This window comes from Mirounga angustirostris, unplaced genomic scaffold (genome assembly GCF_029215605.1).
Source record: "Mirounga angustirostris isolate CCGP_5_RB_7025 unplaced genomic scaffold, mMirAng1.0.hap1 SCAF_3, whole genome shotgun sequence".
NCBI lineage: Eukaryota > Metazoa > Chordata > Mammalia > Carnivora > Phocidae > Mirounga > Mirounga angustirostris.
Genome location: NW_026991711.1, coordinates 188,634,059 through 188,661,378, shown reverse-complemented (window position 1 = coordinate 188,661,378; position 27,320 = coordinate 188,634,059). Strand labels below are relative to the sequence as shown.

General features: G+C 48.2%; 1 protein-coding gene across 2 annotated transcripts in view; it reads right to left on the bottom strand.

Annotated features, from left to right (window-relative positions):
- Positions 1 to 27,320, bottom strand: part of INPP5D (inositol polyphosphate-5-phosphatase D) — a 114,202-nt gene that overhangs the window by 31,723 nt on the left and 55,159 nt on the right. For both annotated transcript variants that reach the window (XM_054505946.2, XM_045867711.3), the window contains exons 6-13: positions 18,731 to 18,818; positions 14,324 to 14,404; positions 14,087 to 14,158; positions 12,965 to 13,088; positions 5,501 to 5,607; positions 2,988 to 3,090; positions 738 to 934; positions 163 to 280 (exon numbers count right to left, since the gene is read on the bottom strand). In XM_054505946.2, coding sequence (XP_054361921.1) covers positions 163 to 280; positions 738 to 934; positions 2,988 to 3,090; positions 5,501 to 5,607; positions 12,965 to 13,088; positions 14,087 to 14,158; positions 14,324 to 14,404; positions 18,731 to 18,818 — 890 coding nt within the window. The remainder of the gene's footprint in view (positions 1 to 162; positions 281 to 737; positions 935 to 2,987; positions 3,091 to 5,500; positions 5,608 to 12,964; positions 13,089 to 14,086; positions 14,159 to 14,323; positions 14,405 to 18,730; positions 18,819 to 27,320) is intronic.

The following is a 27,320-nucleotide window of genomic DNA, read 5'->3' as shown; positions in this document are numbered from 1 at the left end:
AGCCAGATCCCCAGCAGCACTGGTGTAGACCCCGGGTGGAGGCTGGGGGAACCCACCAACCCGCTTACCCAGGGCTGAGGGGAGGCCTGGAAGTGAGACACAGGGATGTCCCGGTCAGCTCGGGTGGGACGACCACATGAGCGCAGCCCCCTCCCTGCTCACCCAGCGTGTTGGCGATGCCTGTCTTCACATTGTCAGTGCAGATGTGACTGATGCGGTTCTCATGCTCCGGCTTGGCCAGCACCACAATTCGGATGTTCCAGAGGGTGTGGATGGCAATCTGGGGGGGTGGACAACACAGTCACCCTTGGCCAGGGCACGGTGCTTGACCACAGGGCAAGAGATCTCCCCCCCAGCCCTGACCTCCAAGATGGGGGACCCTATCTGTAATCCCTAAACTTCGGGGGAGCGTCTAACGATGCCCTGCAGATGCAACAAAGTATATTAAAGATGAGAGCCAGGACTGGCAAGATTTCAATGAAGGATGATCTACAAGCAGGGGCAAGGACGAGGGAGGGCCCCAGTGATTTTCAGCAACACCAATCTCAGAATAGAGGTGCTCCTCTCTGGCCCTGGAAGGTAGAGGTGGTGGTGGGGAATGACCACTGAGCAAACGGGCATCTTTGGAAGTTGAGAGCTCACAGGCCGAGCCCACCCTTGCGTCTGAGATGCTCCTGGCCAACCTCACAAAGCCCACTGCCCCGGAGTTCCACCCAGCGCCCTGGCCAGCTACTCACTGTTTTAAAAGTCATGCTGGTGATTTCTTGCAGGGAGTGTCTGAGTATCTCCAGCCACTCCTTCTCTCCCAGGGGGTCCTCCTGGGTGCCGATCACGTAGATGTCATGGGGGATGTAATCAGCAGAGTCATCCCGCGTCTTTCCCTGCCCCTTGGAGAGAAACCAGGACGTGATCTTCTTGGGAGGGGGGGCGTTACCTTCAACAGCAAAACCCAACACCAAGTGAGTCAAAGGTACATCAGGTGAGTTCAAAACACAGGTGGGGGCAAGTGTGTGGGGCAGGAGCTTCACCCAGCCACTGAAAACCACTCGGGCCACCCCACGAAATGCCACAGCTGGAGAATTAGGTACTATTACCCCCAGGATGTCAGGTGGGGTCAGAGCACAGTTAAGTCTCTCTGTAAAGAGAACATGAAGTTTCAGAGACTGGAAATAACCGAAGATTCCGTAGGGTGACTTGAACTAGTTGCACGAGACGTCAAACACCGTCCTAGCCTTTGGGGCTGACTGAGTAACTGAGACAGTCCTCGAGGAGTTTACATCCTGTTGGCAAGGACGGCCCAGCAGGCTGACAGGTTTGGGAGACAACAGGGACTTCCTTGCAAACCAGAGAGATCTCAGCCACAAACTGAGAGCCGAAGAGACAGGAGGAGCGTGGAGACCTCCTCCATTCTCATTTCGAAAAATGAGTCAAAGTAGCTTAATAAAGACATGATGAAGGATTTATTTCTCCTCGAAACACCCCTTCAAGGTTGCGTAAACTTTTCCCCCAGAGAGATAACCTTCTTGGCCAAGAATCCAAGTAACTTGACGGCGGCCATTCTGCTCCCCACTATGGTTCACAGTGCGAGCATAAGCCCTAGGGGCTGGTGGTCTCTGCTTGGGGAGACCCCACCCAGCCACCCAGCCAGCTCCTTCTGCACTGCCTTCTGCGTGAACAGCGCCCCCTCCAGGATGGACTTCACCATGTCCAGCCGAATCTAAGCCCCCCATGCTCACAGAGGGAAAAACAGGGGCAGCATGCCCCCGTGCATGAACCCCTGAGAGTGAGTTGATGAAATCAGGTGGCCAGTAAAAAACACAAGAGAGGACAGAAGAGGACATGGGACCCCAAGCATGGGCCAGAGTTCAACTTCAGTACTGCTGTGCCCCCTGCAATATTGGGGCCTGAATGCCTGTGGAGGGCTGGTGGCTTGTGGAATTGGGCTCAGGTGCTCTGGCCCACTCTCCCTTCAGCCCATAGGCCAGGAGGAGCAAATTATGTTCTCATTTCCAGATCACCCCCTGCCCCTCCTCGAAGGGCTGCTGTTCACCCCCCACCCCGCCCACAGCTGCTGGTTGGCTATCTGTTGGGTCAGAGGGTGGGTGAGCCTGACTCTGCTCTGGACAATGTGGGGTTAGAAGGACACCCAGTTAAATTCAAGTTTCAGATAAACAACAGAGAACTGTTACAAAAGGTATGCCCCGTGCAGTATCCATTTAACTAAAATTCAAGTGAACTAGACATCCTGTATCTACTTATTTTTTTCCTAGCTAAATACTTCCATGAAATAATTATTTAGTATAATTTATATTTAGTGTGATATATCTAGTTTATAAATATATATTAGTATATAAGTACACAGTACATGGTACAGTATATATTTGGTGTAGATTTAGGACTTATTTTTAGCTGAATAGTTACACTATTTGCTACAACTTATATTCAGTACAATGTATATTAGCATGTTATATAGATTAGTATATAAATACATGTAGTATATATTTAGCAGAATCATTTCTAGCTAGGTACCAATACTAAAAAAAACTTTGCCGTTTACATGAAATTCAAATGTAACTGGGCATCATCTCACTCTCTTTCTCTCTCAATAAATCTGGCAACCCCATCCAGGGAGGGAGTTCTTTCTTCCAGGCCTGAGGCCCCCTTGGAGAGCTGCCTAAGGCTGGCAGGTGCACAAAAGCCTCTTCACCTATCTATCCAGACTATATCTACAACTTTCCAGTTTAGACATGCAAAGTAACCCAGCCCAGCTGCTACTGGGGTATGAGAATCCCAGAGCTCATTTCTCTTATCCACTGTCGCAGCAAAAGTATAGAATTCCCTAGAAAGGAGGCTGTGCAGACAGGCTAGGGGGTGGGGGGTGGAGGGTGGGAGGAAGAGAGATGCCCCCCCATCCATTTGCAGATGCCTGAGGCAGCAAAGCAGAACCCAAGAGGAGGTGGGGGGAGGGAGTGTGCGGGGGAACCTACCCATGTTCCAGGTGCCGATGAAGATGGTGATCATGTCTGGTTCCGGCTGCTCCGAGTGCTTGTTCTTCATCTGCTGAAGAAGCTGGCAGAAGCCCTCTCTCTTCTAGGGATTGAAGGGCAGACAGACTCAGAAAGGCCTCCTCCTCCCTGCACATTACACTTTCAAAGGGCTTGGTCAGCTTCAAGAAAACTGAGAGCAGCGCAAATCAGTACGAACTTGCAGGAGAGCATCTGGAAAGAGGGTCCGAAGTCTTAAGGAAGTGGCTTCTCTTTGACCCTGCCAATCCTCTGCAAGGATCTGACTCTAAGACACCAGGAACCTCACAAAGACCCAGCCACAGCACAGGGACTGCAGTATGCACGTCAATACAGAAAAAAACTAGAAACAACCTTAATGTCCAATCCTAGGAAGCAAGTTAATAACTGTAGTATGGGTCATCCACATGCCAGAATACTGTAGGGTTCACAAGTTCTGCTGCAGAAATACTTTCTCAACCAGGATAGATGTCCAAACTACGTTGTTACGTGCAAAAAGCCAGTTGACAAAACAGTATAAATAGCATTGTTGCATTTTTATTAAAAACACAAACAAGGAGGGGCGCCTGGGTGGCTCAGCCGTTAAGCATCTGCCTTCAGCTCAGGTCATGATCCCAGGGTCCTGGGATTGAGCCCCGCATCGGGCTCCCTGCTCAGCGGGAAGCCTGCTTCTCCCTCTCCCACTCCCCCTGCTTGTGTTCCTGCTCTCACTGTGTCTCTCTCTGTCAAAAACATAAATAAAATCTTAAAACACACACACACACACACACACATGCAGGGCGCCTGGGTGGCTCAGTTGGTTAAGCATCTGACTTTGGCTCAGGTCATGATCTTGGGGTCCTGGGATGGAGCCCCGTGTGGGACTCCCTGCTCAGCGGGGAGTCTGCTTCCTTCTCTCCCTCTGCCCCTTCCCCCTGCTCATGCTCTCTGTGTCTCTCTCTCAAATAAATAAATAAAATCTTTAAAGAAAACAAAACAAAAAAACATCCTGAGAGTCCAAAGTCTACTAGCAGCATATGGATGCTTCCATTTTAAACCTTTTATTTGTATTTGTTACTTTTTCACCAATGAGAGTAGTTATTTAATGAAAGAAAATTTAGATCTAAGAAAGCAAAAAGAAAAGAATACATGAAGGCTGTCAGCGACTCCTGAAGAGTCCTCCCTGACTTGTCCCGGGTCCCTGGGTGTGCAGGGGGCACAAAGCAGAGCGGACTGTCAAGGGCAGGCTGACCACCCAAGCACACACACCAATTTTAGGTTGTACCATATGAAATTACCAGCGTTTAGCTGTTTCGCACCTACAGAGATGGCAATTTCGTATGATTCAACCTAAAAAATTGCAAATCTCAGTTAATCAATCCCCTCTGAAGAAACCTGCTCACAAAGATGTTATGCTGACTGTCGTTATGGAAACCTGCCTTTAGTTTGGGATGGCTCAAAATGTGGTGCCTCAGTTTACTGTCATGTCTCAATCCTTCTGAGCCTGCAGCAATGAGCAGAATTGGTTTTTAGATCTATGTCCATGTACCCAGAATGAGGTCCAGCCAGACGTTCCTTCTCTCCATTTTCCCCCCGCCTGTCTGGCCCCCTGCATCTTTGTTTCTCCCAGCCCCTTCTCTGTCATTCCTCCGAGTTCGTCCCACCCTCTCCGCCAGTTCTGGGCACCGCCTGGCCTCCTGCTGCCCTCCCACCAGCACCCCCCCACACCCGCTGACACATCATCTATGGGGCAGGTGAAAGAAGGAAGGTTCTGGCACTTGGTGGGGACTGTCCCTGTACGCCTGAGCTGGGAGCCCTTGTCCCTCAGCCTTGCCATGGTGCTAACGCCTGGTCAGCCAACAGGTGATGTGATGAAAGCTCTCTGTGCCCTGCCTCGTGTGAGCCATATACTACAGGATAAAGAGTAAGGCCAAGATGGAGGGTCTCAGGCCCTGGTTGGCACGTCAGAGGGGAGTGACCAGATCACAGAGAACCCTGCCTCTGGCTATACAGAGGCCCAGTGCAATGCTCAAAGACCCCGAGTATTTTCATTGCCCCACACCACCTCCTGCTCCAGGAGCCAGGACTGGTGGGGCATCTTACTCCTGCAGAGTGGGGCAAAAGGTGGCCACAGAAGGAGTGCTAGTTGGTATTCAGATTTAAATCTGAGATGCCCCAGAGGACTTCTGAGTCCAGCCCAGAGAAGCTAAAAAGTCTCCCAGTGGGGATCAGGGCTGGATGAGACATAAGTGATAAAGGATGGACCCTCTTGGGGGCAGGGAATGTGGCAGAGTGGGGAGGATGAACCTGCAGCTGTTCAAATCCCCGCCAACCTGGAATGTGTCCCCTAATTTCCTGGGACTGGTTTTCCCAGATGGGAAATGAGTGGTGAGAATTGAGCAAGCTAACGGTGCAAATTTCCAGGCACACACAAGCCTCCAAAGACATGTGTCCCCCACTCCCCTCCTGACCCATCTAAGTACTCTGTCCTCACTTACTTTGGAGTCAGCAAAAACATATTCCTTCCGCAGGGTCTTCTCCCTCTCGGTTTCCACCAAAATCACCAACTTGTTCAGAAACTTCTGAGATTTGATGAGCTGTAGGACTTAAGAGCAATGAAAGTTTATTTATTCATTCATCCACTTATCACCCAATATGTAGAGTCTATGCTATATTCTGGCACCTAATCAGCAACAATCCTGACTTCCCATCCCCAGGTGAGCACCCAATTTGTGCCTAGTCGCCTAGATCCCTTTGCTCCTGGCTGTAATATCAGAAAGGGACTCATGCTTGGGAAGGGTGGTGCCTGGAATAAGCAAGAGGTGGCCTGGCCAGAGCAGAGACAGTGTGAACTGTCACCTTTTCATCTTCCTCCCTCTCTCCCTTGCTTTCTCTCCTCCTCCTCCCCCCTACCTCAATTACTTCCTTTCTCTTCCCTCTTTTACTTTGCTTTTAATTCATATCTAAATCAAAACTGTTTACTTCTATCAACAATCAAGACTCAAGCTGTTCTACAAGATTTTTTACAAACAATAGTATCCCCCCAACTCCACCTCTCCAATGTCCTTCTACCTATAGGCAATTACATTTAACTCCTTTAATGGGTTCTTTGGGAATTTTACTGTGTCTCTAAATAACATGCTTCTATTACTTCTTCCTGGTATTTCAGTCTCCTAAATAACATGCTTCTATTACTTCTTCCTGGTGTTTCAGTTTTAGATATTTCCTATTATGTATTGACTTCCCACTACAGAAGGTGGAGGTTTAGTCCTCTTCCACACAGGTTGTACTCTCACCACTCCTCGCTCCCTACCAATGCATAATTTCGGTCCCATCATCATCTTCCAGTAATTATATCACCATTTTGATCAGTTAAGTATTCAGTGTTATGACTATGGAAATGCTACTGATAAGCCTCGATTGCTTCCCTTTTCTTACACAACTTTTTGGTTTTTCCTGGAGTTAATAATTGCCATGCTTTTTCATTGGTCCTAACTCTCTTAGTTTATAACTCTCTTTTCTGTATAATCAAGCACTTTCATCAGTTTTACCATCCTGAGGAAGCCTCTCCCAGAGCCTCTGGGCCCTCTCTTCTCTGGGCTGATGACCTCTAGGTCTCACGCACAGCCATTACCTTAGGACCTTCCCTCTCCATCATTCAGGAATCAATTCACTACTCTTTCTCTTGTACTGGATCCAATTTCTCAGTTATTGTCTTCCTCTTTCTTGTTTTATGCCCAAATTTTGGTAGAGCCACGTCTCTAGTTGTTTCTCAAGAAACAGGAATGGAGAACATACGTTGGAGGCCTTGCATGTCTGAACACCCTACCCTCACATTTCACTGACCGTTTGGAATTATTTTCCTCAGGACCCTTCCTTGGGAAAACTTGCTCCATCATCTCTAGTTTTTGGCACTGCTGCTGAGAAACTCAATGTCATTTTGATCTACCTGCCTGCAGAAGAGTTAACCTGGAAAGCCTGACTGCCATCCTTGGAAAAGATGCTTGCAAGGTGGTCATTGGTTGTCATCTGGGAACTTGGATTTGGGGAGGGTCCCCAGCCTGTCCTGAACTGGTAAAAGCAGCTTGATACCCCTAAACTATTTATAGTAACAGTGTGGTTGCTGAACATCCGCTTTCCTCCTGGGAGTCTGGAATTTGGGTATGTGACAGGCAGAGGGTGCCTATGTGACCAGTCCCATTAAAAATCCCTGGGTGCTGACTCTCTAATGAGCTTCCCTGGTAGACAACATTTCACATGTGTTGTCACAACTCATTGGGGGAGCAATTAAGCATGCCCCGTGTGACTGCACTGGGAGAGGACTCCTGGAAGCCTGTGCTTGATTTCCCCCATGGAATTCCTCCCATATGCCTTTTCCTTCTGCTGATTTTGCTTTGCATCCTTTCACTGGAATACATCATAGCTGTATGACTTTATGCCGAGTCCTGGGAGTTCTCCTTGGTGAATTGCTGAGATAGTCTTGGGGAGCCCTGACAGTCTATAATCTTTTGCTTTGAAGATTTTAGGATCTTTTCTTTGACACCAATGTTGTAAGACTTTCCAGTGTTGTGTGTGCCTCAGGGAGGAACAATGTTCCTCTGTCGTGCTGGGTACTTTGTCGGCTATTTTCAATTTGGAAACTGGTGTTGTTTGGTTCTGAGAGTCTCTCTCATTGTTTCCATTTTCTCTTACTGCCTTATTTTGGTATTAGATGTCTTAGACTGGTCTTCTAATTTTAAATAATCTCTTCTCTCCTATTTTCCCTCCCTTTATCCTTTTGTTCTGCCATCTGGGAGCCTTCAACTTTATCTTGTCACCCTTCCATTCTGTTTTTATTTCTAAAAAATTTCTGCTGTAATGTTTTAATTTCCCTTTCCCTATCTTCTTCCCCTTTCTTCTTTCCTCCTTCTTCATTTCTATTTTGTTCTCTGAATGTTCATTTTAAAATAGCATTCTGTTCTTGTTTCATGGTCCAATTTCTTTTAACCTTCATAATTTGCTCCCTCCAATTTTTTTGTCTTTTTGTTTCTTTTTTGCCTTGAGTCTCACTGCCTATCCCAGGCTTCCCTTCAATGTCTGGTGATCCTTGGCTGTGTGTTCCAACAGTGACAGTGGGGGTCTGTCAAGCAACGCTTCTGCAATGGGTGGTCTCATGGGCTGACTCACAGGGAAACCCACAGGCTGATTTTTGCCCCTGGGCTGGTCACGTGCTCCAGAGAAGCCTCTTCCAACCTCCTGCCTGGAGGGTGTGGGCCTGGCTAGCAGCATCCTGGCCGGGCAGTGATGAAGGTTGTGGTATCAACATTCAGAAGTAACTGTTATTTTGTCCTGTTTCCAGTGAGGTCCTCCATCCTTACCAGGCCTGGTGTCCCCCCAGCCCTTTAGCTTCTCCAGGAAACTAACATCCTCGTGTATAATGAGTGAGGGGAGACAGAGAGTAGGCTGTGAGGAGTAAGAAAGATCTGATGGGTCTCTTTTAAAATAGATTTTCATCCAATCCTGATGTTTATAACCTCACCTTTACCACCTCTAGGGGCCCCTGACAGTATCGATTCCTGTACCCTTTGTGGGTTCTGTGGTATGAGTCAGGTGTCTCAATTTTTCCTACTACATGCTTAAAACTGAGCCTTTTTAAGTTGGTTATCATTATCCATCTGCTTTTCAGCACTTAGAATTTTGTTGCCACCTCAGGCTCTTGGTTCCTGTGAGTTTTGCTTTTAAGAAGGGAACTGACAAGTGTGTATGTTCAACTGCCATCTTCACTGGAAATCTTACCCAAGGGAGATCGTGGATGTCCTGTGTGCTCAGAAAGCCTATCGCCCTTGTCAGCAGCAGTAAATAGCCCATGGTGTGATTCCTACTGCTGGCAACAGGGATGCCCTGAGACTTTTGCTAATCTGCTACTATGAGGCTCTATCTCTGTCCTTCCGAACTTCTGGTTTTTCCTTGACCCCCATTTGCAGGACCGTGAGGCTGCTTGCAAGATGTGACATCTTGCTTGATCAGGATTAGTATTCTACCAGGGCTAGTAAGAGGCCCACTTGTCCCCACACCCAGCTAAATAAAACTAGCTCTTTGTGGTTCTTTTCCTTGCAACTCTCCATCTCACCCATGAGCGGGTATGAGCAGTTTGACCTTCAAAACATTCCCAATGTCCATCCTTCCCCATCTCAAGGTCTCCTAACTGGTCTGTCTCCCCACTCCCTGCCATAATTTATTCTCAGCACGGCGGCCAGAGTTCATTTTAAAGTGGGATCATACCACTCCCTTGCTTAAAATCTCCGAACAGTGGTTCACTGCACGTAGAACATACTCCGGGCTCACCAAGCCCAGGACAGGTGCCCCATCTCTGCCCCACCTGTGCTTCGGCCACTCCAGGCTTGCTCACATGACAAGCTTGCTCCCACCTCGGAACCTCTGCCCAAGGGTTTTTCTGTGGTTTTTGTGTGGCCAGCACGTTCGTGACACGCAGGTGCCAGCTCAAATGGCAGTCCTCCATTATTGTCATAACATCCTATTTACATTCCCAGCCTAGAGCTCGTCACTCCCTGACACTTTCCTGGTTTACGTATTTGTGTACTTGGTTATTCTCTCCTTGACTCTCACTTGCGTGGAACCTCCCCGAGAGCCAGGACCCCTCCTGGCTTGTTCACCTCTGCATCCCCAGCGCCTGGCACATCATGACTGCTCAGTAAGTGAATACATTAGGATTTCCTCAGACAGCCACCGGCTTTTCCTATGCATAGAAGACCTCAGTGCCAAAGCTATTCAAGAACACAGGGACCGGAGCAGGGCAAGGGACTCCCAACACCTGCAATCCAAGATTTCCTCCAGATGATTAGCACTTTACAATAACCACGACTGGAAACTGATTGTGCTAGGACAGGCTAAAGACATGCCTTACGCCACTAGCGCTCGCAAGGACCCTATAGGAATCCGTTTTATGGACGTGGACACGGAGGCTTTGAGTAGGTAAGTCACTAATTTAAGGTCACACCATGATCAAGCCAATGAGCGAGGGAATTACCAAGCTGTGAAACCAGTATGGGAATCCAGTTTACCCAGAGCCCCTCACCGCAGAAGCACACTGCTTCCCGTGCTGGTTATAAAGAGGGCACCCAAACACGCATCCACATGAACTGCGTTATCGCACTGGCCTTGAACTCATTTGTTCATTCATTCATTCATGGATTTGCTCAGTACGTACTGACGATCACTTACTCTGTCCAAGTACTGTTCTTGACTCTGGGGATTGATTTAGCAGTAAACAAAAAAGCCCCACTTCCTGGCCTCTGTGGAGGCCCCATGTTTTTGGTGGGGGGAGGTGGGGATTTATGAGCGACGCTATAAGCGCCTAGTCAATCGGCAATCCCTGAGTACGCACCTGCTGGGTACCAGGTCCTGTGCTGGGCCTGCAGATGGCAGAGTGTGTAAGATCACGACCCGGCCCTCGTCGGGGAGGGGACTCGGGAACAAGTAATTGTGTCCTGATGTGACAGAGGCCATGGCAGAGGGTGAGCTGGGCTCCAGGCCCTGGAGGGAGGACAGGAAGCAAGCGAGCGTAGCCTGCAGAATGTCTGGGTTAGCGGGCTCCAGGCATCCATGCTTCTCTTTTCAAGGGCTTGTGAACTCCACTGTCACAGTGTATCTCGACTCGAGCTGGGGTCTCTCAGGGTGCCTCTTTACCAGCTTGGCTCTTTCACCCATCCCTGATCTGATGGCAACTTTCACACTGTCCAGAATTCCACAAAGGGGTATATTCACCCCTCTAGGTGGTCAACCCGTCAGCGCTGTCCATGCCATAGAACATCTCCAGCTTTTACTTTGGCATTCAGGGCCCTGTCCACATCTGGGGCCCCATGTCCCACTTCTCCTCTCTTTAGGGCCACAAGGGACATGGGATTTCCCTAACACTCTGCCCCAACACAGGCCATTCTCAGTCTTAGGGCCCTCCCCTACCTTATGCTTGGTGAACTCCTATTCATCCCTCAAAGCCCTAGACAGAGCCATCTGTGGTGTGAGGCCTCCCTGCACACCCACAACAGAGCTAATCAATCCTCCTTCTGGGCCAACCTTGCATCTGATACACATTGTAACATACGCTCACAGGTCAACTCTCCCTTCTACGCTGCTACATCTCTGGAGGGCTCCAACTTAGTGTTGGTTCATGGAAAACACTCCAAAGAAAAAATGTCCATTGAATTAAACCGACAAGCGTTCACAGTGCTTCCCAGAACCCTGGGAGGGATTTCTTTCAGTCCAGAAACCTTGAGTTTTTTAGAGCAGTCAGGTGCTCTGACACTTTCTCCCCTCCTCCTTGGCTTTGGTTTCCTCTTAAGTTGGGCGCACCCCTTTCAGCCGTAACTCTGTTCTCTGTGACAGGTAAGAGGAAAGCATGGCTCTAAGTGGATCACTTTCAACACAGCCCAATCCTGCTCAAACCCTCACATACCCCATGTCTCCGGCCCAACCTGCCAGCAGACAGGGCAGCCCTGTCTCAACACTGGCCTCAACTATGCATGAATAGGACAGCCTGTCACACTCCAGTGTCTAGGGACTTCATTTCCTGGTCTCTCCTCACTGCTCTATGCTGCCTTGCCTTGGAAGGATAATTACAACAGTGATGGTGATTTATTGAGCATCTACTATCACAATAGGTAGTAGGTGCTCAATAAAACACAGTGTAGTCTATTTAAGACTCATGGTAGCCCTACAGGATGTATATACACCCTTTTGACGAAGAGTACACTGAGGATCAGAGAGATCTGGGCTCTAGACCAGGGTCACAAGTGGCCAAGCTGGGATATGAGGCTGGGCTCCTACCACCTCCCTGTGCTATCTGCGCTCTTCCCCTCACTGCACCCCGCCTCCTGCATGGGGCTGGTCCCCAGACTCCCACTCCATCTGCTGCCCTGAGAGCATCCCGAGGACTCTGGTGCCACCACCCAGACGGGACTTGGCAGCAAGAGGTTGCAGGCCCATGTGGGGTAGACCTCCCGCCCCCGGTCTCTGCCTGGGCACTTTGCCAGGGGCTGGTGCCGCTGCTGGGCACAGAAGAGGAGTTCTTGCATGCATTAGCTCATCTACTTCTCACGACAAGCCTAGGAGAAATCCATTATTATTATTATCCCCATTTCACAGATGGGGAAAATGAGGCACAGAGAGCTTAAGTAAGCAGGGCAACACAATCCTGCTGGCGAGTGGCAGAGCCTACATCTGACCTCGGGCAGGCCAGCCCCAGGGTCTACCCGCACGCTTACCCATCGCATGGTGCCCAGGCACGGCTGGCACTGAATATATAATCTCCCTTCCCGCCCCTCTGGAGGTCCAACCATAGTGGATATTATTTGTAGGGTTTGGCTGTCAAGCCAAGAGCTGCCATCTGAATAGACAGCTCAGGTGAGTGTTCTCGACGGGGTAAGGCGGTGGCGCGTGCCTTGGGCCCTAGAGGTCCACAGGAGACGTGCTGTGAGGTGCTGCCATCAGTCATCTCTCCTGGTGCCTACCCTGTGTCCAGGGTCGCACAGCCGCCAAGTGGCAGGGCTGGGATACGAGTTCAGACAGTTCAGTCTTGAGCACCGTGCTAAACCGGCTCTCAGTCCATGCTACGCCCAAGACCGACGCTACCTGACTAGGCCGGCAGCCGCTCCGTGTGCAGGGCTCTGTCCGGGGACTCCCCACTAGGAGGCACATATTCACAGAGGACGGCCCCCCAGAGCCGTGCGTTTAAGCTCACTTACCCAGGGTTTGGTGGAAGGAGGTGAACGTACAGGGAGGGCCTCGTGAAGGAGGGGTGTGTGAGGTGGGCCTTAGAGCTGGCTCGGGGTCCCACAGGCAGGGTGAGGGGGTGGGGGGTGAGGTCCTAGCACAGGGGTGGATGTGCCTGTGGACTTCTTTCCCGGGCCGGTCATGAGAAACGGCACCAGCAGAATGAGAGCGGCGTGGGTGGGAGCGGGTCTTACTTTTATTGTGGGTGTAGAACTTGTCCTCAGAACCGTCCTTGGACTTCTTAATTATCAGTTTCCCAGACTCAACATCGACTTTGAGCTGCAGTTTCTGAGGAATCCCCAGAGACTCTGACTTCACCTGTGAGGAGGAGAGGGGGAGGGGAGATGTGGTCATGCTCTCTCTGTGTGGGCCCTGGGGGCCAGCCCAGGAGCCCCTTGTCTGTGGGGCTGGGCAGCCCCTGGCCATTCCAGCCCTGGTGTCCCAGGTGGTGCCATCGGGCTTCAAACTCAGAGCTTCCCTCGCCCCAGAGGCCCAAGTCCACGTTTCCACGGGCAGCCCCCCGAGAACCGCTCAGATGTGCGAAAGACCCCGGCTGTGCCTCGTGCGCCCATCAGCTGTTCTGCCAACAGGTTTGGTGGAGGGAACAGGTGAACGACTGGAAAACAATTCATTCACGCCTTCATCTGACAACACTTATTAATCTGATGTGCCATCTACTCCAGAAAGGATGTTAAGAACAGATTTCGGCTCCTGGGCCTTGTTACAACAGTTGAACATTTGTTTACTGGCAATAATTAGGAAAAAGACAATTGCCTAGGCATGCTCAGAAGCTGGAGATATAAATACAGAATTATCATCAGGGCCAGAAAGGCCTTTGCGTAGGGGGCATCTTGTCCTGTGTTTCTGAACATGGGACCAGGGCTGTGCTGGCTGCACCAGGATCTCTGTGGATCATTAAGAAAAACAAATTTCTGGGCCTGAGCTTGGAGGTTCTAACTCAGTCACTCTTAAGGAAATCACGGGAATTACATATTTTTCCTACTTCTCCCCTGAGGTACTACTTTGCAGCCAGCTTCTGGGGAGGGGAATGGGGGAACCCCTGTTTGATGTCACTCGCTGCGCCCATTTGGAGAAGGACACAGTGTACAGCATCTGAAGCTGAGAAGCTCTTCTCTGGGGAGCCCCCCCGAAGGAGGTTCCAGACCTGTCGGGGTGCCCATTCTAACGTTACCATCTCCACAGGTGGTTCTGCCAACCACCACGCTCAGTGTTGGGTTCCCTGCCCTCGTACAGCTGAGCCAAAAGCTGTCCTTCCAGAGGGACCAACCGCAGAACACAAGGGCACAGCCTCTTACCTCAAAGGTGACCGGAGGGATGAGGGACCGCCGGTGGGGAGACTCGGCGCCTTCATGCAGCAAGGCCTTGACCTGTGGGCGTAAACGCACAAGGCCCTTCAGGGGGGAGAGGTGCAGGGAAGGCAGCCTCCTTTGGGGACAGGGTCAAAGGAAGCCTAGAGCCTGCACACCCGGGCATTCTCTAAGCGAAGAGAGGACCACAGAGAAGCCAAGAGAAGCTGCAGGATCCCCCAGTACCTTGTCTTCAATGGAGGACAGTAGACTTGTCAGTTGGCTGAGCTTGGCCACCATGTTGATCGGATTGGCCTCACCAGGCACCTGAGGAAAAGAGTAAGTAAGGGCAGTAGTCCCAGAGTGTCAGCCATGGAGAGCCGTTCCGCTGGACCCTTTCCACCCTCCGTCTCATTTCACCCCCTCAGTACTATGATTATCCCCCTTTGCAGACAAGAAAATCAGAGCTTTTTATAATCACCTCAAGATTATCATGGCTAAAAAGTAAACCTTCATTTCATCTCTCCTCTCAAACCTGCTTCTCCAACTGCTTCGTACCTCATCCACTCAGTTGCTTCGACAAAATTCTAGGATTGTGCTCCCCCTACCTCTACTCCAGGGCTGCTCCTCATGCTTCCAAAACATGGCCATCTTACTGCTGGAAACCCACTACTAGGAGAAAATTATCCAGACTCCTTACCCTGCCCTCCAGGACTCTGTATAATGACCCCTCCTCCCCAGCCACCCCCATCCTCCCCTCCGACCTGCCTGTGGCCTTGAGCTATACTCCCTGAGGGATTCCCAGAGACATGGAGGTCACCTGGGTAGGCCTGCTCATTACTTGGGTCTCAGATCCACAAAGAGGTGCTCCTGGACCATGCTAGCTAAAGTAGCCACCAGGGCATCTCAATCAAACCATCCTGCTTTGTTCCTTATCAATCACCTTGGTCATGTATTTGTTCATTGTGCCTTCCCTGCTAGAATGTGAGCTCTGTAAGAACCGGGACCGTGAGGACGGTGTTCAGTGCTGTGATCTGGGTGCTTGGAATAGCGCCTGGCCAAGAAGGTGCTCAGTCAAGTTCAACCCACACAGGAGGAGGCCCAGAGAGCTGAAGTTACTTGTCTGAAGTCACACAGCTGGTGAATGCCAGAGAACATGAATCCGTGGCCGTCTTGAGACCCAGTCCACAGTCTCAAGCGTTTATTCCCAGAACCAGTATCTCCCAAGCATCTACTCCGTGCCAGATGTGTGGCCACACGTGTGGAATTAATGATACCATCTCTGCCTTTCAGAAGTTGGATGATAAATCAGACTGGTGTATGGAATGGAATGAGGTCTCGCCGACCAGGTGAAGTCCCTTTACCCCACCCCTTGCTTAGTAAGTCAGCCAATCTACACTTGCTTTTGACCTCAAATTTCCGCCCCCTTCCCCGCCACTTGAATGGACTATTAGTACCAGCACCAGCAGCCACCACGACCACCCACGACCACCCCCGACCACCACCCATCACACCCCCCACAACCATCCTAGCTTTATCAACATTTCAAGCACATCCTATTCGTCAACATTTTCTCTGATTATTTTGGTTTTGCCCTGCTCCTTAACAAAGCTCACAATCAGGCTGTGCTTATCTCATCAATGAGGGGAAAGCCTCAAGGTCTGGAAAGAACCCGAGATACGGAAAGGAGGGTGGGGGTGGGGCAGACCCGTGGGGGTGGGGCAGACCCGGTGCGGCAATTCAGGACCCCTTTGCTTTGGGTGGTTTTCCTCGTAAAGAATAGAAAAGATCAGATTCAACCTCTTCTTGTCCCTCTCAGACACTTGGAATTAATGACCTACCTGCTACCTTGCGGTTTGAGGCTGGTGTCTTCCCTTCTTTGAAATCTGTCTTATGAGGCAGGTTTGGCAAAAACTTAGCAAGTGTAAATGAAGTTATTGACAAACGGGGAGTTTGTTCTTGGAACCAAAGGTGTTAGCACCATCCTGGAGCTTTCCCTGCACTTCTGCCTCCCAGCAGGCAGAACATACAGAACGGGATGAGTTCTTCCCTGATGCCAAGCACGTTTTAAATGCATCCGTTCATCTAATCCTTGCATGAACAGATCCTTCTAACCCTTGTTTTACCGAGGGGAAATGGAGTCAGAGTGGTGAGTCAGTGTGTCCAAGGTCACACAGCGAGTGTAGACCTCAGACTTGAATGTAGATCTAGCCCCGTGGTTCTCAGCTGATGGCGACTTTGCCCGCCAAAGGGCATCTGACAACGTCTGGAGACATTTTGGGTTGTCACGACTTGGGGGACGCTAGTGGCATCTAGCCAGTAGAAACAAAGAGGGGTTAACATCCTATGATGCACAGGACAGTCCCCCACAACCAAGAATAATTTGGCCCCAAATGTCACTCACGTCAAGGCTGAGGGCAGAATTCACAGCTTAGCCCAGAAGTGAGCGGATTGGCCTAAGTGACACCTGTGAGTTCCCATAAACTGGCCCAGTTATTTTACTTTGCTTTGTAGTTGCCCTTTTAAAGGGAGGATGTGGGTTCTAGGGTTAACGACTCTCCTTTCTCACATGGGGCAGAGCCAGGTCTCTCCCAGCCCTTGAGGTCCGCAGTCGTTTTTGACAATGTTGCATTTTGCACCTCCCATCAGTTCTCAAAGTCCAAGCGGGAGCCCGGGGGGTCCCCAGCCTGTGTCGCCGACCCGAGGGGAAGGGCCACAGGTCAGCGGAGCACGGCCGCCCGATGTCTCACACAGGTGATTTCACTTACTCCTTCACAGAGCCCGGCAGTGGCAGACATGCTCTGCCCATTTCACAGATGGGGAAAACAAGGGACCAGTGGGGGCGGGTCAGATACTGGGCTCAGCTGTTTCTGATCTACCTTGCCACTTCCTCCTCGATCTATGAATTTCTGAAGGCATCAAGAATGACCTCTCTGCGTTTTCTTGATGAGTCAGGGTCTCGTAAGGGAGAGTGGAAGGAGAACCGTTTCTCTCCATCCATGTCTGATGCCACCCTCCAACTGGTCCCTGCTCTGTCCTGTCACTGAACATAAACCCGCTGGCTGGTTAGTCGGGTAGGCCGGTCGGGTAGGTCAGTGGGCTTAACTCTTTGGGGGCCTCGCCCTCTTCTGTTCTATTTCAAAGATGTGGGTGTGTGGTCTTCTGTTCAAACTATTTAAATGTTAGTGTCTGGCAGGGCCCCTGATTTGCCTAGATTTGCTTTTACTTTCCCAGAAATTAACACCTCATCGTTCACTTCAAGGAAAGCAAAACTACCTTTTTAATTTCTGGGCAAATTTTTAAGTTGTACAAATAGCACACAGACATTTTCTCAGTTAAAAACAAAAAACAAAAAACAACTCGAGCAAACAGTCTGGTCAAGCCTGAAGCCCCCCTTGGCCCAGCCCCTTCTCCCTCGTCCCATCCCCCCACGTGGTGACCAGAGTGGCCCTTTGGGTTTAAATCCTTCCGGTCTGATTTCCACACGTATATCATTTATAGATTGTTCTGCCATTTGCATTTTCCCGCCCAACAGTATGCCTTGGGGAATCTGTCCACATCAGTGTACCCACCTTAGAACAGAATTCTGTGGCATACTTTAACCAACTCTACGTTTGGGTGGTTTCCAATGTTTTTTGTTTTTAGAGATAAAGCCACAATAAACAATAAACATCTCTGTCCCTAAGACAGATGCCTACATATAGAACTGCTTGCTTGAAGGATGTGTGCATTTAACATGGTCATTGCAGGTGGACAAAGGGCCTTTCAGAAAACCCGTTTTTCTTTCCTCTCCCAGCCACAGAGCAGAGGGGTGAACCTATCTATGTGAGCCCCTGACCCCAAAACCCGAGCCAAGCCCTGATTTGACCAACCAGCTTTTTGCCCATCTGATAGGCAAGAGATTTCCCTGCTATGGCTGTCATTTTCCAGTTACTAATGAGGTAAGGTTAAACTTCTTTTCATATATATATATTGGTCATTCCCATCCCTCTCCAGTAAGACAGACTTTCTTTATAACCTCTCCGCATTTTAAAACTTGGATTGTTTTTCCTTAATTATTTGGAGGAGGTTTGTTGTTAACATATTAATCCTTTGTCCCTTATATTTGTTGCAAGTACTCTCTTTGAAGAGACTGCTTTTGCTTTTTACCTTTGCTGATGACACCTTTCAATACACACACCTTTCCTCAGTGGATGACCTGGCCTTGGCCCCTGACAGACTGCGAGCCAGTGGGGGGGGGGGGGGGCGTGGGGGGCAGGGAGCACCTTCACCCTGCTCTTTTTGGGGCAAGAGGCGGTATCCAGCACTTAGGCATGTCATGTTCTTCTTTCCAATAGTTTGCAGTGAGCTATGATTTAAAAAAAGGCCATGCCTTGCTTCCCTATTCAGCACTAATTAGTTCTGCTGATGGGTGCGTAATTTGAAATCCTTATTCCTTAAATCAAAATCAGGCAGCGGGGGAAATGCCTTACTGGAGGAACAGAGTCCTGAGGCTCCCACCCCCGATCCCGTGCTCTGGTGGTCTAGCCAACTCCGGGCAGGAGTGGGTGGGGGCTCCCTTCTGAGCCCTCGGGACGCCCGCCACCTTATTCCCCACCCCTCACCCTCCGCCCCGGTTGATCAATCTCATCCTTCCAACCCCCAAGCCTTTACCTGAGGCCGTGGACGGAGGCCAGGGGAGAGCTGCTGGTCAAACAACCTTTGCAGAGACTCCAGGGAGGGGAGGGTCCGGAGGACTTCGCTGGGAGCAGGGGACAAGGTGAAGGTCAAGGATTAGTGAGGACCCGGATGAGGCATCGCAGGCTTTAGCTAGAGGCTCGGTCACACACGATCTGGCAAAGGCAGAGATCCTCCCGAGAAGGACAAGCCCGGGCAAAGATCCAGGCCTGCCAGTGCTGGCCCACCCCCCACCCCTCGAGAACCCCACTTCTTCCTGTCCCCACCCCGGACCGAACTGGAGTCGTGATGCATAGACCCAATTTACCTCTGGTTAGCCAGACTCGTAGCCTGCAGATAACTGGAATCTAGAATCACCAAACTACTTTGAAATCACTGAGTAAGCCATGGCTCCCAACCTTTAGTGTTTATAAGAATCGCAAACACACCGGAGTGTTAAAAATGCAAATTTCTGGGCCCCAACCAGATTTGGTCTGGAATCTGCATTTTAAATGCATGCCCCAGGGGCTTCCTGTGCTGGCGGTCTGAGCATTCTGGTTCAAATCGCCCCTCGCTGCTGAGGTGCATGCCTGGAGAGATTTTTCAATGTCTAATTCATCCACAACTCCTACACCAGAGCTTTACCCATTCTTTGTTGCCTTCTGTCTTTCTCTATTGTTTTCGCTATTTGTTTTAAGCACGGTGCAGACAATTTTGAGTTCTATTTTTCACTTACTATTTCACCCAAAACTTCATGTCTTCACTTGTTTCACATTCTAATGGTTTCCAAATATTCCCATAGAGAAAATGTGCCAAGATGAATTGCTAGATATTTGGGTTATTTTGAGATCTTGGTGATTACAAATAAAGGCTGCTCTGAACAGATTGTTTCTATCGTTTTTCTTATTTTCAATTACAATTTTATGATAAGCAGAGATTATGGCTCTTGATCAAAACTGCTGAGCCTCTGAGTGATGGTGCCCATCACTGGCCACAGGTCCTGTTGGAGCCTGCTCATTCGAGGTGTTGTCTGCATTCTTTCTATGACTTTTTCCTCTCTTTTAGTGGGTATAACATTGCATTTCAATACTGATACACTGATTGCATGTCTTTAATTTATTGTCATTAAATATTTTTCTGCATGGTTGGTTCTCTTTGTATAAACTGTTCTCTTTGTATAAACTTTGTCAGTTTCTTGTTGGAAATTTTGTTAGAATTTTTAGACATTGGTGTAAACTCTTTATACACCACTTTGCTTTTTATTTAATCTAGATGCTGTAAGGATTCTTTTCCGTTCTGTTACTGTCATCCTAGGTGGGTTGGATTTCATTGTGAAGCACTTTATAATTTTTTATTGTTCTATTTTTCATTTTTTCCTTGGTAATTCTTTGCTTACCTTAGTTAAAAATGTATCATCAGTATTTACTAGTAAGCAATTATTTGCTCATTTTAAGTTGGCTTCTCACTTGCTTTTTTTAGAGTTATATTATGAATGGGTTTTTCTTGTTGATAGAATACATTCTTAATTCCTCATCTAGAATTTTTTTTTTTTTAATATGTGGTGGAATTAAGTTCATCTTTCTCTGTACCACTATTCAGTCTCATTCAACAGCACTTGCTTTTTTTTCCATTGTTCCCTTGGGCTAGTCCATTGCATGAGCTCTTCTTGAATACGGTAGAATTTGTTTCCAGGCTCCATATCATTCATTTAACTAAAAATCCAGAGCTCCCAGCGTGAACCGCACAATGTCATGATCTCAGATTTACAATGTCTCACAGTTTCTGGGTATGGTGTTATAGCCTTCTGGCTTTGAAGGGGGTCACACGTGGCTCTCCTTCGGGGACCAAGGATGGGGTGGAGGGAGCTGACTTGCAGGGCAGGGGGAGTGTAGGGTACAACTGAGTTCTGGGTTTCCCCACCCCCTCCGCCAGAGCTCCAGCATCCATTCACGCAGTGATATTCTCTATCAACTGTCATTGTCAGAAAAGAATTCTGGGTTAAAAAAAAAAAATTCTAAGGCACTAATTCAGAACTTGCTTTAACATCAAATAGATCTCCCTCACCGTTCTCCTTTTTCAAAATGTTATCCTAAAAACACAAATACACATACACAAGCTGAATCCTTAGGGTTTTCTAAGAGGGACGCTGGCTTTCCTTGTATTTTTAAACTTTGTAAGATTTTGAGAAAACTGACTGGCTCCCGGATGTGTCTGGAAGTGTTGCTTAGGGTCAGAAGGACCAATGACACATTGTGACTTCAGCTTAAGAAGGACTGGCCTTGTCATACAGAAAGGATTTGTCTGGGGACATAGAAACCATTGGCAGGGTCCCTGGAAAACTTGTCCAGTGTCAGGTCACCAGCTCAAGGGAAGCCAGGGGGCCAAGCCTGAGAGGGCTGCGGTCCTGGGGTAGGTCACGCCCCAGAGACAGCTCATTAGGGGCTCAGACCCCCTGCCCAAGCCTTCCCAGAGGGAGCACCGCCTCTGCCCTGTTCTCAGCAAGTTGGTTCATTTCCCCAAGATTCCCATTCAGTATCGGGACAGCACATCCAATGTCACCCAACCCAGACCTCCAGGCGCAGAAGGAATGCTCTGATGCGATGTTGTTTTCTTAACTTTTGCTTTCTCTATTCTTTTCTTCCTTTTCTCGTCTTCCTTTGGCAAAAAATTCCCACACAGCAGGAAATCAGGTGGTAAAGGGCGTCTCTTTTTCTTTTGTTAAAATGTTTAATGGAATGACTGTATTGTTTCCCTGTTAGGTGTAACAGGTTTTACATTGACACCTATTGCATTTAGTAAGGAGGTACCCTTCTATCCCTTTTTTTTTTTAAAGGCTTTTTTAAAAATTAGAAATGACGTTTTTTTTGGGAGGCGCCTGGGTGGCTCAGTTAAGCGTCCGACTCTTGATCTCGACTCAGGTCATGATCTCGACTCAGGTCATGATCTCAGGGTCGTGGGATGGAGCCCTGGGTCAGGCTCTGCGCTCAGTGGGGAGTCTGCTGGAGATTCTCCCTCTCCCTCTGCCCCTCCCTCCCTTCTCTAAAAAAAAAAAAAGGAAAAGAAATGACTTCTTTCTTTAATCACATATCAGTTAGGATGCCTATGCAAATGATTTTTTTCATCTTTTAATCTACTAAATTATGGTGTTTTCTTTATGTTGACTCTTCTTTGAAGTGAGTTCTTAGATAAAGCCTCCATTTTTCTTTTTTTTTTTTAAGTAGGCTCCATGCCCAGGGCGGAGCCCAACACGAAGCTTGAACTCACAACCCTAAGATCAAGACCTGAGCAAAGATCAAGAGTCAGACACTTATGGGGCACCTGGGTGGCTCAGCCAGTTAAGCATCTGCCTTCAGCTCAGGTCACGATTCTGGGTGCTGGGATCCAGCTCCTTGCTCGGCAGGGAGCCTGCTTCTCCCTCTCCCTTCTCTGCCTCCCTCTCCCTCTGCTTATGCTTTCTCTCTCTGTGTCAAATAAATAAAATCTTTAAAAAAAAAGAGAGAGTCAGACGCTTAACTGAGCCACCCAGGTGCCCCAGTCTCCATTTTTCATATTACTAAATTATATTTACTAAAACATTGCTGAAATATTAAACATTGATACTAACAAATGAAACTGGATGAAGTTTTACTTCAGGCTATTATCTTGATTAGGTAAAATTTTGTATTTGAATCGTATTTTTCTTGAAGATTGAATTAGGTGATTTTTGTCATTCAGGAATAATTTATAGATTATGGTCATTACTTGGTTCTTGAGACTTCAAAGGAGGGCACTCATGGTAATTTTCATATTGTATGTAAAACATCTGTTCCATTTAACTCTAATTTGAAGATCTGTAACCGTGTCATTGTGCCCTGTGCCTTTGATTTGCAAGTCTTTAATGCAGATTAGTAAATCTCTCACATTCTAATATTTAAAATTGTAGGGGTACCTGGGTGGCTCAGTCAGCTGAGCATTAACTCTTGGTTTTGGCTCAGGTTGTGATCTAGGGGTCATGAGATCAAGCCCCACCTAGGGCTCCTGGCTCAGGGTGGAGTCTGCTTCCCCTCCCCCCTCCCTCTGCCCCTCCTCCCGCTTGTGCACCCTCTAAAATAAATCAATAAATCTTAAAAAATAAAATAAAATAAGGGGTGCCTGGGTGGGTCAGTCAGTTAAGCATCTGCGTTCAGCTCAGGTCATGATCCCAGGGTCCTGGGATCGAGCCCCACGTCGGGCTCCCTGCTCCATCGGAAGCCCGCTTCTCCCTCTCCCACTCCCCGTTTGTGTTCCTTCTCTTGCTGTCTCTCTCTCTGTCAAATAAATAAACAAAATCTTTAAAAAATAATAATAAAAATAGGGCGCCTGGGTGGCTCAGTTGGTTAAGCGACTGCCTTCGGCTCAGGTCATGATCCTGGAGTCCTGGGATCGAGTCCCGCATCAGGCTCCCTGCTCAGCGGGGAGTCTGCTTCTCCCTCTGACCCTCCCCCCTCTCATGCTCTCTCTATCTCATTCTCTCTCTCAAATAAATAAATAAAATCTTTAAAATAATAATAATAAAAAAATAAAATAAAATTGTAATTTACTTTTTTCCTTATTTCTGGTTTTATTTTTACCAATCCCTCCGTTCTTTTCTTTGCCTATTGTTGTTCTTGCTTATTTGCTCAACAGAGATTTCTTACAGACTCTGTTTTGTTCACTGCTGTATCTCCAGCCTCTGGAATAGTGCGTGGCAGCATGAATCCGGCACATGTTCAATCTCCGTGTGTGAATACTGAGTAAACAAAATGTTTCGGATACTTTGCTGGGTGTGGGAAATATCAAGGCGATTAGGACATGACCCATGATACCTTCAAGAGACTCACAGTCTGGATTCCGTTTGTGTGTTTGACTCATTATTGTACTCCCTTTTCCATAACAGAGCATTTCAAGCTATGGCTTTTCCTCCAAATGGTGCTTTGGCTGCATCACACAGAGCTCTGACTGACAGAGGTTTGATTACTCTGTGCCCAACTCCCCCACACCTACCCTTGTAGGCTCTCCTCCTGTCAGTTCCTTCTTTAATTCAGCTGTGATTTAGGAGGCGATCTAAAAGCATCCAGGTGGTTGGGTGGTTGTGACTAGTTTTCTTATTTATTTCTGTTTTCATCACATTGTGTTCTGGAAGCATTGAAATGAACACTTTTGCTTTGGGTGTATTCATATCCAGCTGCTCAGGAAGCTGCTGGGTTCTTCTTTTTAAGATCACCAGCACTCTAAGATTTCAGGGAAAAAGAATTCTTGGATCCTTATTCAAGTAAACCCATGTGATTAGAACATTTTCACTTTTTTTTTTTTAATCTGCAAAGACTCCGGGTGCTCGAGTGGCATCTAGGTTCAGTTAATCCCAGGTCCGTAGTCTTCTTGGAGATACCTGCTTGATATCATCAGGCCGTGTGAATAATATTAATTATTAATTATATTATTAATAATATTAAATATTGTAATTTTTCAAAGAAATGGTGCTGTTTGTAATTATTTACTTCCTGAAGTCACCTTACCTTGTGTTTTAGAAACTTTACAAGAAGAGATTTAGATGGTGCTATTTGATTATTCTGCTAATTGGATCTTTATGGGGCTTCTCAATACCTGGATTTAGGTCCTTTATAATAAGTCTGGGGAAAATGTTTTCTTTTATATATTTCCCATCAATTATGCATCATTGTTTTCCTGCTTCTTTGAGAGCCCACCTACCAGATCTTAGTTGAATCTCTTTGCCCTCTTTCCAAAAACTATCCATTTTTTTAATCACACGTTCTTCACCTACACTTAGTTAGCTCTTCGGTGTTTTCTATGTATACTTCCCTGACATTCTGCTCTGTTTTGTGATTTAATTTTCAGATTTGATTTGAAAACTATGGGTTTATTTTTATGGCCTCCAATGAATCAGTTATAATGCCGGTGAAATATTTTTGTTTTGGGTTTATTTGTCTATTAAAATCTTAACCACGGGGTGCCTGGGTGGCTCAGTCGGTTAAGCGTCTGACTTTTGGTTTCAGCTCAGGTCATGATCTCAGGGTCATGAGATCGAGCCCTGCATCGCCTCTGTGCTGGGTGGGGAGCCTGCTTGGGATTCTCTCTCTCCCTCTGCCCCCCACCCCTGTTGCATGCGAAAGCGCTGTCAGGAAAAAAAAATCTTAACTCCACTCTCATTAATAAATAAAGTACCCTCGGGCACCTGGGTGGCTCAGTTGGTTAAGCAACTGCCTTCAGCTCAGGTCATAATCCTGGAGTCCCGGGATCGAGTCCCGCATCGGGCTCCCTGCTCAGCGAGGAGCCTGCTTCTCCCTCTGACCCTCCCCCCTCTCATGTGCTCTCTCTCATTCTCGCTCTCTCAAATAAATAAATAAATCTTTAAAAATAAATAAATAAATAAATAAATAAAGTACCCTCTTCCATACTTGGGACATTTTACTTTAAAATTCCACTTGGGGTTCTTCTCATTTCTCCATTTCAAGGGTTCTCAAATATTTCCAGACTCTGGTGACTTTGTTCTCTATTCTTTTTTCTCCGGAAAGGTTTCTGTCTGGTTCTAGAGAATCTAACTTGGGGTTCCAAAACTTGGTTGAGCCTTTGTGCTGCAGACATTCAGACACACACACTCGGTGTGACATTTTGCAGGCGAGGCTCTTGCACTGTTTCTCACTCCTCGGTTCTCTGTGACCTTCCCACTTAGGGACGTTCTTGTCGGGCCAGGTGGTCTGAGTGGATGGACCCAGTCACCTCTTCTGGCTCCTCCTCCTGCACCCCACATCAAAACGTCCAGCCTGGGCCCCCTTCTCCTTTCACTCTCCCCCTGCGGTGACCTCATCCCACTTGTCTCTTGGCTTGAAATGCCAACTGCAGGCTGATGAGTCCCAAATGGAGACCCAGCTCTGAGGTCTCCAGGGCTTGAAAGTTCTAGCATAACTGTGGTTGGTGGTTCAGCTGGTGAGATGCCTAATAGCTCAGAGGAAGACCTCCCCCCAGCTCCACATCCTCCTTCTCGACTCCCACTTTTTCAGTAACTGGCATCATCATCCACTCAGCTGCTCCCCAAAACCGAGGCGTCACCCTCCATTCCTCTTCCCCAGGCAGTGAGTGTGCCTGCTCTACCACCCACACATACCCCAGCCATACCACTCTTAGCGCCCCCGTGTCCCCACGCCCTTGGGTCGTCACATTTAACTAAGATCTATCAGCCACTCCCAGGTGCCAGGCATTGTCCCCAAACCTGGGATTTGGCAGGAAGAGGAACAGACACAGATCCCTGCCTTCCCTTCTCATGAGCCACCCACACATCACAACCCCCGGGCTCGGAACTGCTCGCCTGCTTTGGGTCAGCCTCCTGAATTCCATGCTCCACAGCCAGAACTCAGATCATGGCATGATCCCCTAAAACCTCTACAGAGTCTTGTGAGGTATACATGCTGTGGCTCCTGCCTGACATTGCCAGATAAAACACGGGACACCCAGTTGAATTTGTATTTCAGATAAATGATGGATAATCTACTAGTGTAAGTATATCCCAGCATTACATGGGATATACTTATCCTAAAAAAGTATTTGTGATTTATCTAAAATTCAGACTGAACCAAAATTCATCCTGGGTCTGGCCCACCCTATGCCTGCCTCTCCCCGACCTCTGCTCTTAACACTTTCCTTCCCTCATTATGCTCCAGCCACACAGACTTTCTGTTCCTTGCAGGCTGGCCTCATTCCTGCTTCAGGACCTTTCTTCTTGACATCTGTCTGCTAAAGTGCTGGATGGCTAGCTCCTCCTATCACCAAGGTCCCAGCTCCATCACCACCTCAGAGAGGCCTCCTTAACCCACAGAGGACACTGGGACCCTCCCACCCAATGTCTCTGTCACTTTTGCCTGTTTTATTTTGTCATAATGCTTATTAAAATTATCTTTATTTACAGACTTAATCTACTGCTGTGCCCTTCATTAAGACGTCTGCTCCATCAAGGTCTAAAAGAGCAGAAATCTTGAGCACTGTGTTCATGACTGTATCCCAGTACCCAGAACAGCGTTCAGAGGAGTCCCTCCATACATATCTGTTAAGTAAATAATTGAATGAATGAATGGATGAATGAATGAACTGAACCCCTGTTCCAAATAAAGCAGTTTGAAAACAACAAGTTCATAGTTAGGGATTGGGAAACATGACTGTTTTTATGTAAGATTTTCTAAAATTCCAGCCCCCAGTTAACCAAGTCTCCAAACCGAGCTATGCTTTTGCCTATGAGGGTAAGGACACACAGATGTGCAGGGGACATTACAGTGTCCCTAATTCTAGCTAGAAGTTAACTATCCCGTAAATAGAGATGTGGAAGAGCTGCAAGCCAAAGGAAGCCTTTCCCATGAGCACAGAGAAGTCCACACACTGGGGAAGCTGCTGTGTCCATAAAGGAAGGTGACCCAGATCCAGGAAAGCCCGGGGGGGTGGGGGGGGGGAGGGCTGCAGAAGCACCTGGTGACTGGGGGAGGCCAGTGGAGAGACTGAGAGGCGTATTTCCTCCCGGACAAGGAAGCAGCAAAGAACAGGACCTCCATCAGAACACAAATAGCTTGTGCCCAGTCTTCACGAA